The following is a 21,804-nucleotide window of genomic DNA, read 5'->3' as shown; positions in this document are numbered from 1 at the left end:
TTATGTATACAAAAAATTTACATTTTAATATTTATAATGTGTAAAAGCAGAAAAATAAATTAAATTATCTGTCAAACTAAATAAAATGAAATTATCTTCCATTTAAATAATATCCAAATATTTATTTGATTCTCTTATTTTCTACTATAATTTGTATTTATTTTTTATAAATTTCTATTTAAAATTTCTATTTGAAATATTTTTTCTTTTAAATAAACATATATATATTTTTTAACTTTGACGAATTAACTTTTTAGTCATGCTCTTTTTACTCTTTTAAAAGAAATTCAGATGGTTCTTCCTTTGCTTTAGGCTTTAGCGTGGTCTTCAGCTTCCCAGCAAGCTAAAATGTAGGTTCCTTAAAGCATTTTCTTCTAAGTTTCCGTTTGCTTATAAAGAGGGGTTTGTCCCTGACACAAGTTCTCGTTTCACCTGGGCGTTGGATCCCTCAGCTGTTGGCTATTGTCTCCACTAATCCTAATAAGATACCTAGGGTTAAAGTTTCACATATGTATTTGAAAGAGTAGGACGAATTCACTACAATCATACAGTAAGTATCTTGTATGGAAGATTGCCTTCATATATATATGAAAAGAATTAAGTTTTATAAACTTATAAAACAAAGCTACAAAATATGGGTTTGAATTGGTTTTAAATCTACTATCTGCAAAACGATGTGTTTGCGGTTGTTAGCACTTTATAGCAATCACAACATATATTGTTAGGGCTGGGCATAATAGCTATGATCCAAAATTCAAACCAGAACCAAACACAAACTAAAAAATCTGATTTTACTGATCCAATACGTAAAAATATCTGAATGAATCTTGTATGGTGTTACAAAACATATCCTAACCCGAAATGTTAATGACTAAACCCAAACGAGTAACCCAAAAATTCCAAAGTAATAGTTTAATAGAAATATTTGAAACATATATAAGTAACTCAGATACTCAATTCAATTTTTATTTTTATATGATATATAAAAATAAGTATTAAAACTTAAACAAATACTTTAAAGTATGAAGTTATCTATAAATAAGTAACTTATAATTTGCTTTTTGAAATAACAAATCAACTCTATCTATAAATAATGGATACTAGAGTTTATCCCGCACACCGTGCGAATATATTTTCATTTTATAAATATTTAATTTTGATATTATTATATAAATTTAAATATACAATTTATATCTTAGTGTTATGTATTTTATAACTCTTTAATTTTATTGTTTAGGTTTCTTATTACTTTATTAATATAGGGGTTTGTTTTATACATTTTACCTTTTTTATTACGTATTCGAGTTTTCATAATTTGAAATAATCAAATAAAAAATATTCTTCAACATATGATTTTTGAAAATATATAGCTGTAGAAATAATTTTTTAACATATGTTAATAACTTCATTTGTATAAAAACAAATCTGACATGATTAACAAATTTGAACCTGTTTTAGTGGTAGATGATAATTTATTTAAATGAAAGCATTATATTACTTAATTACGAAATTAATTAAAGCAATATTTAATAAAAAATATTTAAAACTTTAGTGGGATTTTGTTAGATTTTTCTCAACAGATTTTGTTATAACTGAAGATAAAATTCAAATCTATAGTTAAAATTAATTTATTATTAATATTTCTATTAATTATTATGTGATTAATGAAATGGTCCTAGTAGACTTCTAAATAGTAGATAAAAATGGTACTTCTCTTTTAATAGAGAAGATTGTTTACAAATAATTTTTTTTTTTTGTTTTTCATACTTGATTTAACACTTTGTTGTTATTTTATCAACTTGATATGTGGTGGATTATTTTCTATTCAGTCTAATTGTTTTCTTATGTTTTTTTTTACCACAAAAGGCTAAGAAACTAAGAAGATTTCTGGTCTGAGAGCCACCTCGGGGAAACTGAATCAACATAAACCATAGCAGATGGCGAACTCCTAGCACCTCGTGCCAGCTTGTCCGCCAGAGTATTTTGCGCCCTTTGGATATGTTGGATAGCAAAGTTAGGAAAGAATTCCTTACATCACATAAACTCCTCCATGTGTGTACTGAACGCCGACCATTCTGTCGGTGTAGACACCATCTTCACCAATTGAGAGTAGTCAGTTGCAAACACCACCTCTGAGATTTGTAGGGTCTTCATGCACTCCATCGCCCATATCAAAGCTTCACATTCAGCATGTAAAGGTGATAGACTCCTGCGAATAGACATAGCACCCATCATAGTATCAGTTGATCCATCTTATGTTTTCTTATGTTTTGTTTAATTGTTTTTTATTTTGGATATATTCCAATTGAATTGATATAACCCGAATCCGAATGATATATGATTCCTTTATGCTTTTTATGATGTATTACAAATTAAAACTGATCCGAAGAGTTATTATTCAACCTGACCCTTCTTAAAAAATATTAGAACTGATCGTAGGAAGATTAAACCTAAAGTCTGAAATACCTGACCCAAATTTGAATGAATACATGAACGTCTATGCTTAAATATTGTTAATATAGCGTTTAAGATTAAATTTTCAAAATCAAAATTTGATTTTTCTATCATTTTCAGTTGCAGTCAAGTAAATAAAAATAATAAATAAAAAAAAAAGTTATTACACTAACGTGTATCATAATTTATATATGTAAGAGTTTGAACCAAAATATTTTCTATAAAATTTTATGTAACCACTTATATATATACATAGAGAGATCAACAAAATACTTTTAAAAATACAATATAATCTTCATACAAGGAATATTTTTATTAGAAGTTATAAATTGTCTCCAAACTAAAACTAGATAAAATGCATAGTTCTATTAATTATATTAAATTAATAATTTTATATTTATTATAATATTATGATTTTGATACTTTTATAAGTAAAGATTAGTTTACTACTGTTAATTTATTATTAAACTTCTGAATTTGATTGTTAACCAATCATATGTGAATAGTTTCACCATTTCTCATTCTTATGTCATTTGTGCAAATAGCTTATTAATGTTTAAAACTCCAATCACCCATCTATTGAATTTTGCACTTGTATTTGTAACAATTGCGAGACAGACTCTAAGTATAAGAATAAAATATTTATCAAAGCTTTTTTTGTTACATGTTATACTTTGTCAAACTTAATGAGGTAAAAACACCAAATTGATGTTTTTATATTGTTGAAACTATAATCTCCAAAACATGGTGAGGCACAAGAAATCAATCTAAACCAACCAACTATAAAGAATATGAAACCACACTTATTTATAAAACTGAGGTAAAGAGAAATCGAAGAACCATATTTCACATCTAGAATAACAGTTTAACAAAAAAAAACTGAAGAAGAAACTAAAAACACGGACCGTAACCTTTTGGTCGAGTGATAAGGTGATGGGTTTAAAGTGTCTAACACGTTTTAGATTCAGTTCACTTGGTGTATGAAACTAAGTCATATTGTTTTTGAACATCTACGCGGATATTGGCTTCTTCTTACAGTCCATCTGCATATCCGAAAAAGGTCTATGCTTGGTTGCTCCTGTCCTTGGAATTAGTTTTGACTTCTCAATTGGTATAGAATACCTCCAAATAGAGCCCAAAGCACAAAATAGGTAAGAGAGGACAACAGGACCAAATCTTAAGGAAAAAAATTGCCATTTAAACACCAAAAGTATATTGTGTCTGACCAGCACAAATGGAAACAACACCAGCAAATGCCTAAATCAAAACACTCTAACTGCATCCAGATTCTTTAACACCAACCAACCACGTATCTACAAAAGAATTAGACACTAATATTTGAAGAAAACAAGGATTTATCACTAACACATCTCTACCAAGCAAACGAAAACCTAAAATAAAATAATATAAGCAAAAATCTATCAGAAAGTAAAACAAAGCTAAAAGTGAAAAAAAAACATAAAACAAATAAGAAAGCACAGTGTCAAGATTAAAAGTTACATGTTTACAAAAAAAAAAGATTAAAAGTTACTGAACATAGGTCGGATTTAGTATCTATTTTGTTTTTGTTACCTTTTAAGTCCTACCTTTCAAAATTTTGCTCCACATGATTTTTTCTCTTTTTATTTGATTCCATTTTTGATTCTTTAATAATGCTTATAAAATTAAACCAAGCAAATCATATTAAAAGTATTTGTGTAATTGACATTTATTAAAAGCGTCTCCACAATTTCATTACGGTCATGTAAATGAAAATAATTAATTAATCCCGTGATGACTAATCAATAAGTAATAATACTATACACAATATCAAATAATTAATATGTGGCAGGAAAACATTAAGATCCATATATGATTGGTGGATTAAGAACAAAATTACTTATTTGTTTATATTGTCTTCTTGCCTGCAAACACCTCTGGTGCTGACTTTCTTTAGTTGTTCTTTATTTGTCTTTGTACTACGATGATACAGTTACGCGCGTGTCTAATTGTTCACTAGCCACATGAGTTTGGCTCGAGTCGCCTTCATCGCGTTACTACTGTTGCGTTATTGATTTTTATTTTATATTATTATTACTAAAAAAAAATTGAACTTTATTATTACCCGATTTGCTCTCGTGAAATAAAAAACCTTAGCTTATGCTTACAAAATAAAAATTAGATTTATTTTTGAATATATGCATTATAAAGCCTAAGTTTCATATCTATAAAAATGGATAAAATCATAAGTGAAAGTTGATCCGTGAGCATCCGTGAGCATGATTTGGATATCTATATATTATTAAAAGAGAAGTACAAAATAGAAATACCCCTTAGTTTTACCACTTATTTACATTAAAATGCCATTGAGATATTTATTGAACCTATATTTAATCATGCTTGTCTTTTCCTAATTTAAATAATAGATTTAAGCATTTAATGTCTTTCCAAAATTTAAATAATAGATTTCTTTTATCAAATCATAACCAAAATAAATTTTCTAATGTATTTTGTATTAACATATTCAATATTTTTAATATTTATAAGTAATAAATAAAAAAATAAAAAATCACACATCATAATCAATTTATATAACATATAAATAAAATATAAAATAGTTTATTCATATATTAGTATAATGCTTTCACAATATAAGTCCAATTAGTTATAAATATTGGATTTGTTTATATTATACATTGTGATATAATAGATGATTAAAATCACAAAATATAATTATTCAAAGTAATAAATGAAATTGTTATGTTTAAAAATGTTATATTAACAAATGTGTAGTAAATATTCATACGGTCACGGGTCAAGCTCTAGAAATAAATAACAACAGCAAGATTATTTTTCTTTATCAAATTTATTTTAATAGAAATTATAGTTCCAAATATGTTTATATATTTTATGTACTTATAAATTTATTTTCTTTGTCTTTAAGGAAACTTAGATTTTGAAATTGGAAAAAATATGACCACCTCTATATTATTTTAATTAGGAAATTTAAAATTTATATCAAAATATTTTATTAAAATTTTAATTTTAATTTTTATTATAGCTGCAAAGATTAATTTTCAATATAAATTTATGTTTCAATATTACAAATGCATCATTTAATATAAACAAAAAAAACTAAAAACATAAAAGAAATACCCGCCCGGTCGGGCGGGTCAAGATCTAGTTATGATTTAAATTATGATTTAAATGGTAACTAGGTAATAACTGGTATAAACCATTTACATGGATATTAGTAAAATAAGGTATTAAATGCAAGTTGATGGACCCTGTTATATTATCAGAGACATTAAAACTTGGTTAATCTATCGTATGACCATTATGGTATGGAAAACTAAAAAAAAAAGATATTTAAATAACATCAGAAAGATAAGAAGAAATGACAAATGTATATGCATGGTTCAGTGTTAGGTAAACATAACTACATAAGTACATAAAACTGTTAGTTTCTACTTCCATAAAGGTTTGGAAGTTCTTTCTTCTTTTTCCCTTTTCTGCCTCCAACTAAATTAACACGTTTTCAATTGTTATAAAATGTAAATCGTAGCAACTGGGGAAAAGAGAGGAGAATCTAAAAGAGTGTGTGACGAAAGAATAAGAAAGAGTTACAACTTACAAAACGTGTGTCGTTTATAGTAACGCCTTGAAAATATATTATTCTCTACGCATTATATTCCGATATATATATCGAACGTTACACGTTCTAAATTTTTGTTTTTTTTAGAAAAAGAATTTGGGTTTGGAAAAAGGAACAAATGCAATAAGAGAGACGAAAGAATTTTAAAATGTGTTCTGTGAGATAACGATGGTTACTAATTTGAGTTAAGAGTTAATGTTCTAGCAAAAATTTTAGAAAAGTTCGTTCGTTCTATTTCTGCAAAGCTTTTTCATAAACAGTGAGAATGAGAAAAAGAAAGCAGAATTAATAAATGGCTAATCAGTACACGACTTTGTAAGATTTACACATGTACAATCGCAATATTACTATATATGCATGAGTTCAAGAAAAATATTTATGAGCTAAATTATTGTTTTGGCCAACTCACGTTAAAACTCATCATATAAAGAAGAAAATGTAACATCAAAAGAATTTTTTTTAATTGACTTGGAGGAATTCTAAAACTATGGAAGATCCGTGACTAATCTCAAAAGAGAAATGCAGCCATATATATACCTTCTCTCTAGATATACATACAAACAGACTGTAACCAGAAGTTCATATTCGTGTAGGCACCCCAAAAATAATGAGATTTAGTTTTGCATAACAGATATATCGAAGTTGAAACATGCTGATGTTCCCAACTCTGTTTTCTTATCACTTGACCACAAGATCGCAGACATCAAAGTAATTTTTGGTTATTACAAACAAGAAATCGAGTCGACTGATTACTTAACGTATCAATCGAAAAATATTGGCAGTGCGCCAACTCAAACTTTCTTTAGAGAAGAGTGTATGACATCAATTATGCTTTTATATATTTGGAAATAAATGCATGTTTTGCATGGCTTTTACATTTTAAAACTTTTAAATAAAGTAACTAGAATGATTTTTGTATAATAAACAACAACAACAACAATAGTAATAATAAAAAAAATAATAATAGTAATAATAAAAAATAATAATAATAATTCTCAAACAGATATAAGCACTTGTAGTGAATCGGGGCATGTTACAAAGATCGCACGGCCGTGTCGAGCGCCGACCAGATCCCATTCTATGTCCGTCCCACACACTTGTATGTCTTTTGTCTTCATCAACCTCTTCTATATTTTTATAGTGTTAATTGAAGCTTTCATTTCTATCATTTAAAATCCCACCTTATGCAATCTCCATATCTGAACTATAACTCTATTTTATAGATGCGTTGTTCCAAGTTGTCTTATCAAAACCATTATTAAATCTGACTTAACTATGATAAACAAAGCAAACAAATCTTATTTAATACCTACTAAGTTTATATACATGGATACACATATACATATGCTATGTATTATTCAAAGAAACGACATACTAAACGTATAATAGAGTATATTATAAGAAATCAAATCATATCATTCTAGATGCCACAACAAGAAACATGTTATTACTACTTTACATGAAATTTATTTAATCAGAAGATTAATCAGCTAGTGGTTACATAACAATGATCAAAATAACTAACTTATCAAAAAGAATAAATAACTATTTTTTACAAATGCTAAGTATATTAATGAAATTGTCTAACTTAATTGATGTGGTGGAGATGAGCAAAATTCTTGTCCTTTTTCTTCTTGTGTTTAGGTCCTGAGTTCTCGTCCCAAATGGAAATATAATCCTTTTTTAATGGAAATTTATATGAAAGTTGATGAAAATATTGTAATTTGGGACTAGAATTTTCATATTTATATTTTTTTACAACAAATAGATATTCTATTAATCAAACTTAAGATGGTCTGGTAAATAATAAATATAATTGATCTATATATTTGTTTTAAGTCAACTATTTCGAAATTCCGTAATTTGGAAAGCAAGCTCAAATAAACATGCTACCTACGTAGTTCAGTTAGGTTAAATTCTTGAATAATTATACTCCGATTAAATCAAAATGTAAAATATCTTAGGTTAATATGCACATCTATGAAAAAATAATTTTATATAAAAATATCATTAAAATATAAATTAAAAATTATTTAATTAATTACAAAATAGACTACAAATATCCTAACTCCACAATTTATAAAGAAAGTTATACCATTTTTATGATAAGTATGATATGTTCATTTTTTTAGGTTTTCATTCTTTTGTTTTGACAAAAAAACATGTTCTCACTGGGGGAATGAAAAATGAAAACAAGTGCTCTATCGCCCTTTTTCTCCCTCACAAACTCTTTTCTTAATTTAAAAGAATAAAAAGCACATCTAAAATTACATCTAAAATTAAAACTCAGAAAAAGTATTTAAAATATTGAATTTAGTTTACCGAAAAAATGTTGAATTTGGAAAACTATCCATCATGCACATGTAAAAAACACACGTACATCACATATTACCATCCAACGGTCACAGCTCAAACCCCTATATAAAGTGGTTGCTTCCTTCCCATACACAAAACAGTCTTTCTTCAGCTGTAAACACAAACACAGAGAGAGAGCAAACCCATTTCTTGAAATTCGATTTCAGACAAAGCATGAAGAGAGTCAGAGGTTTCAAGATTGGGCATAGATTCGTCAAGATCTTTAGATGGATCCGATCCAAAAGAACTCAAACAATGAAACGTCAATGCCCGACCCGAATAACAAACCCGATCGCCGGAATCCGCTCACTAGCACGATCTCTAAGCGGTAGAGCCAAGAGACTGTGTGGTGGCAAGAAGAATTCGGGTCAGAGTCAGATCCGACTGGGTAAGGATCCGAGAACGTCTGCGTCGATAAAGGTTGTTCCGAAGGGACATTTAGTGGTTCACGTCGGCGAATCAGACGGCGACACACGGCGGGTTGTAGTACCGGTGATCTATTTTAATCACCCATTGTTCGGAGAATTGTTGGAGCAAGCGGAGCGGGTTCACGGGTTTGATCAACCGGGTCAGATCACGATTCCGTGTCGTGTTTCTGATTTTGAGAAAGTTCAGATGAGGATCGCTGCATGGGATCACTGTCGCAGGAAGAGTAATTACAAGATTCTGTAATTTGACATATTCTTGTCTAAATTAAAAAAGAAAATAGAGGCCTTTTGTAAATATATTGGTTTTTTTCCTTGTATTATAAACACGGTATGCCGGTTCATAATCGAAAAGAATTATGTTTAGCACTATAATAGTAGAAAACATATTAAATAAGTAATACTAGATGATTTATGTGGTTTTTAATTCTACTGAAACATTTGAAGAGTCTGTGATGGGTAATTCCACATTTTAGTGGTCCAAATTTTTCGCTTTAATAAGTACACTAATCATAAAATGGTTAAAAGTACACTTCCCAATAAGTATCCCAAACTTTAAAAATTCCTTTAGTAACAAAACATTTAACACTAAAAATATTTTATTCAAAAAGTTAATCAACACTACTATTTACGAAGGATATTAAAAGATAACGACAAGTGAACATCGTCATACACAACTACAGAGCAGAACCGGTCCTAGAAATTTAAAGACTAGAAGTAAAGAAAAAAAATTTGGCCACTTTTAGAAAGAAAAAAAACGAAAAAAATTTAAATGCTCATAGCAAGATTTGAACCTGGGTTTTTTGACAAAGCTAAACCAGCAATTACCACTACACTAAGAGAAACTTATTGCAAAATATGGCCGAAAATAATTGATAAAAGAAAAGGCTGGAAGCAAGTGCTTCTTTTGCTTCTACCAAAGGTCGGCTCTGCTACAGAGTATGATAATGAATCACCACGAAATTTATACCACATTATTTGAGAAATATTTTTTCCAATTTTCTTATGTCATCATTATATTCATTGCTAATAGAAGAATTCTTTTATCATATATTAATGATTTTTAAACTAGTAAATAAAATAAATTAATAATTTTTATTGGTGTCAAATTCAAACAGTTCAATATAGGAAAAAATGTATATTTCAACCTGAACAATTTCTGTCGTACTAAATACGATCCAAACGATTGATTAGTGCCAAAATACGACCCAAACTTGATAAAAATTCAAATTTTCTATCCGAACTTGTTTCTTTGACTCAAAAACTACCTTGACTAACATATTGTTAGTCAACTGTTAAAATTGATAAAAGACGTCGTTTTGTCTTTGGAATAAAATTGAAAAAAAAAGTAAAGGTGATATTCGAGAAAGCTACCAAGTCTCAATTAAGGAACATTTGATATGCAATTCTTACATGTTCATTTGCTCATAAATATTTGAAATATGGAATCATTTTGTGTATGTACATCAACTAAATAACCCATATTCTTTTGGGATATTAAGTTGATGTACCTACACAAAGGAAAATGTGAAAAAATAACCCATATTATGAATATAAAAAGAAATACATTAGGCACCATTAAAGAAAATGAGGGCATAAAATACCAAAATACGCATGTTTTGTTCAATAATATACCACACTTCAAAATTTGTGTTGTTGGTGATTCACTATGACATTCATATTACCCAATCAAAGTTATGTAATTTTATTTTTACTTTTAGTTGAAGAAACCTAAGCTATTTAATAAAGCTGGAAAATCAATCTCCCCCAGTGTTTAAAAGTATGAAAATTCAAAGGTATTTGCACTCTATACCCAAGTTTTTCAGTGTATAGCTAACTGTATACCCAAAACTACTATGTCCCACTATTTGGTAAATGTGTTTTGACTCTGCTACCCCTAAATGTTATTGTAACTCACTATTATTATAAGTTCAATGCCTTAATTTTGAAAAATACAACTAAAATCATAAGATTCAAAATCGATAGCAAAAATCACTGTATTCATTTCAATTAACTCTATCAAATAAACCCACATTAAAATCTATTTTGTGAAAATAATGATAAACAGATAAAATTTTTGAAATAAATTACAAGCTCAAAAATCAATGTATTCATTTCAATTAACTCTATTAAATAAACCCACATTAACCTCTATATTGTGAAAATAAAGATAAGCAAGCTCAAAATTTTGAAATAATATTACTCAGCTAATAAAATAAGTTTTCAAACTTCTTAAAATAAAAAGTGTAAAATAATTTTATTTTTCTATTTACTTACGCTAATATATTTCCAAAATGGAAATGAAAGTTTTCAAATAATTTTTTTTACGGCAGTTTTCAATTTATTTAAGCAGTCTTTTGAAAGCATTTTAGATTCGTTTCTCAAAACAACTGATTCTGATTTATTTTTAATTAAAATGAGAAGTTGACCTCCAATAAAACTTATGTGGTACCTAATTCACAATTATTGTTTTGTAAAATGCAACCCTAAACCTAAAGAGTATTGATATACAAACATATCAGCTTTGTGTGTTCATTTTCTTCTGAATTTGGATGATAAAAATATTATTAGGGGATCTCCATTCAACAAAAAAAAAATTAAAGTTAAATCAAATCAATCACATGCAAAATAATCCGAAAGTTTAAACCTAAATATAATTTTTTTTTACGGCAGTTTTCAATTTATTTAAGCGGTCTTTTGAAAGCATTTTAGATTCGTTTCTCAAAACAACTGATTCTGATTTATTTTTAATTAAAATGAGAAGTTGACCTCCAATAAAACTTATGTGGTACCTAATTCACAATTATTGTTTTGTAAAATGCAACCCTAAACCTAAAGAGTATTGATATACAAACATATCAGCTTTGTGTGTTCATTTTCTTCTGAATTTGGATGATAAAAATATTATTAGGGGATCTCCATTCAACAAAAAAAAAATTAAAGTTAAATCAAATCAATCACATGCAAAATAATCCGAAAGTTTAAACCATAATAATAAATTTCCCACAATCTCATAGTTTAAAACTCAAGTCTACAAGTTTTTCAGATGCGACGATTGATGCATATATTAAAATATAAAACAAACCCTCAAAGCGCACTCAAGTTACTTTAGAAATGGTGGTGGGTCGATCCAAAGACTATCAACAGGGCATAGTAATCGTCGTTCCGGCAGACCCGGATAGTACCTGGCATCATTATATGAGTAGGATACACATTGCATGTTGTTACGTAAGCCATACTTTGGGAAATACACGCTGTTCTTCATCCCTAAAACATCCATTCTGGTCTCCGAGGAATACATACTTGCAAAGATTGTCAAGCCGTCTAGTGTACTACTCATCTCTTCCCATTTTGAAGAGACCAACTTATACACCACTGGTTTCTCAGCTCCATATGTATACATGAGAATTAGCTCTCCTTTCTGCTCCATCAAGTAAAGTTCCTTTGGCAGATACGACCATTCATTGTTATGAATTTCTGGGAATCTAACATCATCCCATGCTTGATGACTCAATGTGCGAGAAGCTGGATCAAATTCAAATAGAACACCTCTTGAGGTGAAGCAGTAGAAGCGATCATTAACACATACAAGGTTGCTATGGACATTGGGGCCAAAAGCAAGATAGCAATGAAACTTTTTGGTTATCCACTCAGTTGCTCCAGGATAGCAAGTGCTGATGGCCACAATATATTCTGAAATACGGTTTAATGTGACCAAAGTACAAGTTTCCGATGTAGGAGCAGAAGAGAAAGCAATTGCCTTATATGGCAATTCATTGTCTGGCAAGCTTATGAGCTCCCGAGAGTAGGGGTTGAAGAAGAAGAATTCCACAAAGGATGATCTGCGCATAAGCAACCATCCGTCTTTTGAGTAAGCAACATCAGTTACACCTTTCTCAGGCAGATTCAGTGTGTACTTCTTCCTCTCCAATGGATCGAAAAGATTAATAGAATTTCCAAATGTAGGAATGGAGACAAACCATTGATGCTTATGAACAACCCTAACAGATTTAGCGGCTTCAAGCCATTTCTTGCAGACGGTAGATGCACGAATTTTATCTTTTAGCATAAGCAGTGACATTATTACTCCCAAGAGGCATGATGGAAGGTCAAAACTGAAAATGTTTTCTCTCTCAGGCTTATCGTTGTTGTTGTTGACATCTCTGTTGGACCTATAAATAGTTAGAACAACAAAATTAAAACATGCATGAATTATCATTATATTAAAAAAATGTCTCAAATTGGAAGTCATAATTTTTGAGAGAGAGAGAGAGAGAGAGAGATAGCAATTATTATTGTTTCATAGTGGAAAAGTTAAGGTAAAGATTGACACAAACTCCAATACAACGCATCAGATAAAAAATCATATCAAGCTCTTCAGAGAATGCGATATATGTTTCAGGAAAACCAGATAAATGATTGTGACATACAGAAAAACATCACTAAGCCACATATATATGTCTAATAACCCCTACATATTCTGATTCGCCTACACAGATTATAATTCACATTCAAACCGCATTTAACAGATGAGACAAAAACCATACTATATCTTAATCCAATATGGAGATCATTTTAACGTTTTAAAAGCCATAAATTATTTCAAACTGGAAGATCAAAATCTGTACTTATTCATGAGCCACAAACTCCATTTAGGATATAAGATCGTGGATAGGTCACAAAATTCCTGAATCTTATGATATCTCTAGATCTTGTACTTTTTGCAGAATCATGAACTGGATTTATAAAATTAAATTCTAGAGTCAATTGAACATAACCGAAGAAACAAAATCTAATTAAATCCTCAAATCATGCAAATAATATGTGAGATTATTATAAGGTTAATTAGAAGATAATGATCTACCAATAACGTCAAGTGAACCTTTGATTTTTTTTAAATCCTCTTTGAACCTGTGATAATTGAGAGAGATAGAGAAAAAGAGAGAGAGATAACTCACAAGATAAGCTTTCTTCTCTTATCAGCCATTTTGATTTAAGTCCAAAACTTAAAAATGTTTTATGACAAGTAAAAACTATATATAAGAGAAAAACATTATAGCAAGTAATTAAATATCTGAATGTATGCTAGTCAAACAAAAGAATATGGTATTTTCTTTAAAGTTAAAATTAAATATCTTTATTATAAGGAAAGAAATATATGTCTGAAACAGGTGGATGAATATGTCAAGGAAAATCATGTCTCCAAATTGAAATCATGTACAAAAACGATAAGCTTTGTTCTGTCTATCTGGATTGAACATGATTTTAATTCAAAAGCCAAAAATATTTGAAAACATGTGTGTGATAAGAAAAATGTTATTTAAGGCTAATATCTATCACTTAGGCAAATAAGTTAGCTGTCTAAAAAATCCTACCAACTTTCACATTTTATGAGTCAATTGGGACGAGGTGATTAAAAATGATCCTTGTACTATGCGTTCTTATGACTCTTGACTCTTGAATGTGGAAATAATGAACTAAATACAAAGAGAGTATGACTGCATTTATGTAAAAAGATATTTGTGAAAGAGCACTATTTTCTTTGTGGTAATACATGTGGTCTCTGCTAGCTGAGCACCAAATTACTTGAATGAACAAGTGAATGCATTAATCTTAGTAGATTTGGATTCATCTGTTTCGAGTCCTTTGTTACTGATAAAACGACGTCGTTTTATCTTTGGAAAAAAAATTGGAAAAAAAAAGTAAATGTGAGATTCGAGAAAGCTCCCAAGTCTCAATTAAGGAACATTTAATATGTAACTTCTTACATGTTCATTTGCTCATAAATATTTGAACTATGGAATCATTTTGTGTATGTACATCAACTAAATAACCCAAAAATAACCCATATTATGAATATAAAGAAAAATACATTAGGCACTATTTAAAAAAAAATGTGAAATACTTCATGTAGGGGATAAATTACCAAAATACGCATGTTTTGTTGAATATTATACCACAATTCAAATTTTGTGTTGTTGTTGATTCACAATGACCTTCATATTACCGAGTCAAAGTTATGTAATTTTATTTTTACTTTTAGTTGAAGGAACCTAAGCTATTTAGTAAAGCTGGAACATAAATTTCCACCAGTGTTTAAAAGTATGAAAATTCAATAGTTATTGGGGGTAATTGTATTAAACTGAAAGTAATCATGCTGGTACAAAAAAAATATTTTGTTAAGTCACTTTTAATAAAACTTTAGAAATTAGATGCATGTTGGAAATATATTAATTATAAGTTCAATGCCTTAATTTTGAAAAATACAACCTTTTTTTTTGAACGATCAAAATCATAAGATTCAAAATCGATAACAAAAATAACTGTATTCATTTCAATTAACTCTATCAAATAAACCCACATTAAAATCTATATTGTGAAAATAATGATAAACAAGCTAAATTTTATGAAATAAATTACAAGCTCAAAAATCACTGTAATTCATTTCAATTAACTCTATTAAATAAACCCACATTAAAATCTATATTGTGAAAATAAAGATAAGCAAGCTCAAAATTTTGAAATAATATTACTCAGCTAATAAAATAAGTTTTCAAACTTCTTAAAATAAAAAGTGTAAAATAATTTTATTTTTCTATTTACTTACGCAAATATATTTCCAAAATGGAAATGATAGTTTTCAAATGATTTTTTTTAAGTCAGTTTTCAATTGATTTAAGAGGTCTTTTGAAAGCATTTTAGATTCGAGTTTCTCAAAACAACTGATTCTGATTTATTTTTAATTAAAATGAGAAGTTGACCTCCAATAAAACTTATGTGGTACCTAATTCACAATTATTGTTTTGTAAAAAGCTACCCTAAACCTAAAGTGTATAATATACAAACATCTCAGCTTTGTGTGTTCATTTTCTTTTGAATTTGGATGATAAAAATATTATTAGGGGATCTCCATTCAACAAAAAAAAAAATTAAAGTTAAATCATATCAATCACATGCAAAATAATCTGAAAGTTTAAACCATAATAATAAATTTCCCACAATCTCATAGTTTAAAACTCAAGTCTACAAGTTTTTCAGATGCGACGATTGATGCATATATTAAAATATAAAACAAACCCTCAAAGCGCACTCAAGTTACTTTAGAAATGGTGGTGGGTCGATCCAAAGACTATCAACAGGGCATAGTAATCGTCGTTCCGGCAGACCCGGATAGTACCTGGCATCATTATATGAGTAGGATACACATTGCATGTTGTTACGTAAGCCATACTTTGGGAAGTACACGCTGTTCTTCATCCCTAAAACATCCATTCTGGTCTCCGAGGAATACATACTTGCAAAGATTGTCAAGCCGTCTAGTGTACTACTCATCTCTTCCCATTTTGAAGAGACCAACTTATACACCACTGGTTTCTCAGCTCCATATGTATACATGAGAATTAGCTCTCCTTTCTGCTCCATCAAGTAAAGTTCCTTTGGCAGATACGACCATTCATTGTTATGAATTTCTGGGAATCTAACATCATCCCATGCTTGCTGACTCAATGTGCGAGAAGCTGGATCAAATTCAAATAAAACACCTCCTGAGGTGAAGCAGTAGAAGCGATCATTAACACAAAGAAGGTTGCTATGGACATTGGGGCCAAAAGCAAGATAGCAATGAAACTTTTTGGTTATCCACTCAGTTGCTCCAGGATAGCAAGTGCTGATGGCCACAATATATTCTGAAATTCGGTTTAATGTGACCAAAGTACAAGTTTCCGATGTAGGAGCAGAAGAGAAAGCAATTGCCTTATATGGCAATTCATTGTCTGGCAAGCTTATGAGCTCCCGAGAGTAGGGGTTGAAGAAGAAGAATTCCACAAAGGATGATCTGCGCATAAGCAACCATCCGTCTTTTGAGTAAGCAACATCAGTTACACCTTTCTCAGGCAGATTCAGTGTGTACTTCTTCCTCTCCAATGGATCGAAAAGATTAATAGAGTTTCCAAATGTAGGAATGGAGACAAACCATTGATGCTTATGAACAACCCTAACAGATTTAGCGGCTTCAAGCCATTTCTTGCAGACGGTAGATGCACGAATTTTATCTTTTAACATAAGCAGTGACATTATTAATCCCAAGAGGCATGATGGAAGGTCAAAACTGAAAATGTTTTCTCTCTCAGGCCTATTGTTGTTGTTGTTGACATCTTTGTTGGACCTATAAATAGTTAGATCAACAAAATTAAAACATGCATGAATTATCATTATATTAAAAAGATGTCTCAAACTGGAAGTCATAATTTTTGAGTGAGAGACAGACCACAAATTCGATTACAAGGCATCAGATAAAATATCATATTAGGCTCTTCACTGAATACGATATATGTTTCAGGAAAACCAGATAAATGATTGTGACAAAAAAAAATCACTAAAACACATATATGTCTTATAACCCCTACATATTCTGATTCGCCTACACAGATTATAATTCACATTCAAACCGTATTTATCAGAAGAGACAAAAAAACATACTATCATCATAATCTAATATGGAGATCATTTTTACGTTTTAAAAGCCATAAATTGTTCCAAACTGGAAGATCAAAATCTGTACACAATTATGGGTCTCGAATTCCAAGTAAGAGATAAGATCGTGGATAGGTCACAAAATTCCAGAATTTTATGATATCTCTAGATCATGTACTTTTGCAGAAACAAAAATCTAATTAAATCCTCAAATCATGCAAATACTATGTGAGATTATTATGAACTTGATTAGAAGATAATGATCTACCAATAATATCAAAGGAGCCTTTGATTTTGTTTTTAAATTTTCATTTAACCTTCAATTATTGAGAGAGATTGAGAATGAAAGAGACAGATAACTCACAAAATAAGGTTTCTTCTCTTATCAGTCATCTTGATTTAAATCCAAAAGTTAAAAATGTTTTATGACAAGTAAAAACTATATATAAGATAAAAATATTATAGCAAGTAATTAAATATCTGAAAATGTATACTAGTCAAACAAAAGAATATGGTATTTTCTTTAAAGTTAAAATATCTTTTATTAAGGAAAGAAATATATTTGTGAAATAGGTGGAAGAATATACATAAGATAAAAAATATTATAAAAAGTAATTAATATGTGAAAATCTATACTAGTCAAACAAAAGAATATGGTATTTTCTTTAAAGTTAAAAAATATATTTTATTAAGGAAATAAATATATGTCTGAAACAGGTGGAAGAATATGTCAAGGAAAACCATATGTCTCCAAACTTAAAGTATGCATAACAAACGATAAGCTTTGTTCTGTTTATCTGGTTTGAACAAGATTTTAATTCAAAAAGCCAAAGTATTTGGAAACATGTGTGTGATAAGAAAAATGTTATCTAAGACTCTCTACAATGGTTTATTGAATAAATAATTCAGTAGTTGAAAGAGTACAAAAGTCTACTGAAAAACAAGTTGAATCCTAGGTGTATTAAACATGGTTGAAAGAATTCAACAATGTTGAATCCATAAAGTGGAGTCTTTAATGACCATTTGTCATTAAATTATTGGTCATAGAGATTTTTGATTTATTTTTTCATTTGAATTATTTGAGATAAATTATATCATAATTTTTTATTTTCTAAAATTTATTATTACCTCAAAATTTATCAATTTTCAAAAAAAAAATTCTAATGAAATAAATCCCAATTATTAACTATTGTTATTTAACTTTAATCAATAGTTCTAATTCTTAATTATTTCAGTTTAATATTAATCCATAAATTTCAATATGTAATGGGAAAAAAAAAACATATAAGAAGGCAAAATTGTGAAAGAAAAAAATTATAAGAAAAGATATTGAATTTTTCTCAACAAGCCATTGTAGAATAGAAAAATTTAGTGGTTGTTGAATTAGTTGGTAGAAGGAAGAGAAGATGATATGGAAGAGATAGGAGATGAGGTGGAGGATGTGTAGAAAGACCATTGTTGATAGTCTAAGGCTGAGATCTATCACTTAGGCAAATAAGGTTAGCTGTCTAAAAAAATGTATCAACTTTCACATTTTATGAGTCAATTGGACTAGGTGATATAAAATGATCCTTGTAGTCTGCGTTCATATGACTCTTGACTCTTGAATGTGGAAATAATGACATAAATACAAAGAGAGTATGACTGCAATTATGTAAAAAGAGATTTGTGAAAGAGCACTATTTTCTTTGTGGTAATACATTTGGTCTCTGCTAGATGAGCACCAGATTACTTGATTGAACAAGTGAATGCATTAATCTTAGGATAGATTTGGATTCATCTGTTTCGAGTCCTTTGCTATTCATAGAAGACGGCAGCACATGCAGAACAGTGCATGGTGTATAATTTAAAGATTTGAATCAGGTATCTAGTCCATGTTCATTTTACTAAGATAGGTATAGAGATTAATCAGAACAACAAAACGCTCAAATCGGGATAAGCCGACGCGTCGAGACCAAACAGACCTCCATTGAATCCGAGTACTGGTGTTTATTTGCAGCAGCTTGTTTTTTCAAGACGATGCAGGAGATTAAGAAGAACCCTAATACTCTGAATATATCTATGAAGGTTCGAGAGAGTGTTGCAGGCGTTAGGGTTTTTTTTTTTTTGAACTTCCTTCTCTTAATGTTTTAAATTCACTCAACTGCAGTGAAGTGCTATTTCTTATTCTTATACTGATTATTTTGTTTTCTTTTCTTGTTCAAGAACAAAGTTTTTCAACACCTTGTAACTAAAATGATACCTTAACCAGGAGCTGCTACCTCTACTACTAAAATCATCTCCAACCCATTGCTATTTTCACCTCTATAATAGCATTTAGAGGTGAAATTGCTCCAATCCACCTCTATTTCTTCCTCTATAATAGAGATCTCTATTTTTTCCTCTATTTATAGAGAAATAAATAGCATTCCTCTATTTTTTACTCTATATTTTAGAGATTGCTATTTGAGGGGAATACATTGGAGCATATCTCACTTCTATTATAGAGTTCCCCTATTTTAGAGGTGAAAATAGCAAAATACATTGGAGATGGTCTAAAGCTTTTTTTCCAAAAGGTAGAAATACCAGGTTCGTATCTCAGCAGTTGGGGGAATGGGACTAAACATCCAGTTCTTGTCTCTGTCCAAAGAGATTATGAGCTTAAGGTCAGAACTTCTTGAATTCAAAAAGAAAAAGAAAAATGATACCTACCCTAAACACAATAGCTGACCAAAGTTCTTGTACTTTCTGTTTGAGTTCGGGTTGGGCTTTAATAATAAAATATATACTCTGGTGTTACTTATTTTATTACAAAGTCATGATCATAACCAGTTACGTAAACATCATATTCACCTCTCAAGATATTTTCTTTAGAGCTAATTTGCTGAATATACTAAAAATGGTGAGATACCATAGAATGGGGGGTAAATGGTAATGATAGGGGGAAAAAAATTAGAGGGATATAGTGTATGGAGTGCAAATATGTGATATTTGGTGTGTAGGGAATACAAATTCTCTTTTCTTTACGGAAGATGTGTTTGAAACTATTCAACAGAGTTGAAAAATAGCTGCATTACAACGAATATTTTAATTCTTCAAGATTTTTTTATGTACCTAGGACACAGAATGAAATTAATAATTTATTAAGTAAAACTGTAGTCTTTTCATAAGAATTTTTTATGTTAATTTTTTGATTTTGATCTATTTTTCAGACTAGAATAAGTTTTTGATATGAAAAAAAAAGAAAACTATTCGACTGCCTTGTATTTAGGGGAATCCTATCATTCTGCAAGAACTTTGAGCATCTGAGTTCGATTTATCGACCACTGAAAATTGAGGATAAATCTATTAAAGTCTAAAAATATTTGTACATGTAGCATAATAAATAGTATTTCACGACGTAGACAAAGATATATTATTTTACGATTGTTTTTTTAGTTCCTTAAGATCATGTTATCGTCTAGCAATCATTCTACTACACAAACTCTCTTTTCATTTTTCATGTCTGGGTCCAAGAAGATATGGTTTTTGTGGCTTCAAAAGTTTTCAAAATTTGGATCACCTATTTATTTTTTGGTCACAAAGTATTTTTTTTTGTTTTTTAATACGAAAGAGTAAGTTCCATAAAAACAATAAAAAGTATTATATCGCGTCAAATGTTAAAAACATCCAACAGTAGAGATACTCATTATAAATTTTTGATGGTAAAATATAATTCTTATAATAATTTAGTTTCTATTAAAAATAAATAAATAAAGTATGTACTTATAATTTTTCACGGGTTTTCCCATGGTTTTTCTTTAACAACCTTTTATTTCGTTTTTTATTCTTATTTTTATTTTAAATAAATAAAATATTCATTAAATAAATGATTTCTTTTTGTCGTTGAGTTTCTAATCACCTTCACTTAGGGGTGTTCAATCCGGATATCGGTTCGGTTTCGGTTCGGTTTTTTTCGGTTTTCGGTATTTCGGTTAGTAAAATATAACTACCATTCTAAATCCATATTTACTTCGGTTCGGTTCGGTTTATATACCGTCGGTTTTCGGTTTATTCGGTTTTATACCAAAAAACATAATTATTTTGTTTGAGATCATATTATATGAATTTTAGAGTCATATTGTCAACACAGTCATTTATTAAAAATATATTACATGTTCAAATAGATGAACAAAAAAGTAAAAATGATTCTACCATCAAATAAAATAATCAATTCTATAACTAAAATCAAAGCTTGAAATTTTGAAAATAAAAATATGAAACAAAACAGAAACATAAAAGAAAAGTTTTTCCACTCTTCCATATTTAGTGTTCATTAAAGTCATGCTTTTTCAATTGAAAATTTTCCATTAATTATTGTCCATCAAATTTATAATCTTCATATTAATTAAGTGAAGACTAAAATAAATCAAAAAGATCAAAAAAAACTTAGAAAATAAGATGTATGAATTGCGATGTATTGTTATTTATCAAGTGTTTTACAAA

General features: G+C 29.2%; 3 protein-coding genes across 3 annotated transcripts; 1 reads left to right on the top strand and 2 right to left on the bottom strand.

Annotated features, from left to right (window-relative positions):
• Positions 1 to 5,637: 5,637 nt before the first annotated feature.
• Positions 5,638 to 10,933, top strand: LOC103858630 (auxin-responsive protein SAUR36). Its single transcript, XM_033286215.1, has one exon. It carries the CDS (start codon positions 8,618 to 8,620, stop codon positions 9,113 to 9,115), a length of 498 nt encoding a protein of 165 aa, XP_033142106.1. The 5' UTR covers positions 5,638 to 8,617; the 3' UTR covers positions 9,116 to 10,933.
• Positions 10,934 to 11,665: 732 nt separating this feature from the next.
• Positions 11,666 to 15,255, bottom strand: LOC103858629 (F-box protein At4g00893). The gene has a single exon (XM_033286183.1). The coding sequence runs from the start codon at positions 13,118 to 13,120 to the stop codon at positions 11,972 to 11,974; it is 1,149 nt and encodes a 382-aa protein (XP_033142074.1). The 5' UTR covers positions 13,121 to 15,255; the 3' UTR covers positions 11,666 to 11,971.
• A 227-nt stretch (positions 15,256 to 15,482) lies between these two features.
• On the bottom strand, positions 15,483 to 21,446 carry LOC103858628 (F-box protein At4g00893-like). The gene has a single exon (XM_033286182.1). It carries the CDS (start codon positions 17,110 to 17,112, stop codon positions 15,964 to 15,966), a length of 1,149 nt encoding a protein of 382 aa, XP_033142073.1. The 5' UTR covers positions 17,113 to 21,446; the 3' UTR covers positions 15,483 to 15,963.
• Between the last annotated feature and the right edge of the window lie 358 nt (positions 21,447 to 21,804).

This window comes from Brassica rapa, chromosome A03, assembly GCF_000309985.2.
Source record: "Brassica rapa cultivar Chiifu-401-42 chromosome A03, CAAS_Brap_v3.01, whole genome shotgun sequence".
NCBI lineage: Eukaryota > Viridiplantae > Streptophyta > Magnoliopsida > Brassicales > Brassicaceae > Brassica > Brassica rapa.
This window is presented reverse-complemented; position numbering and strand designations above follow the sequence as displayed.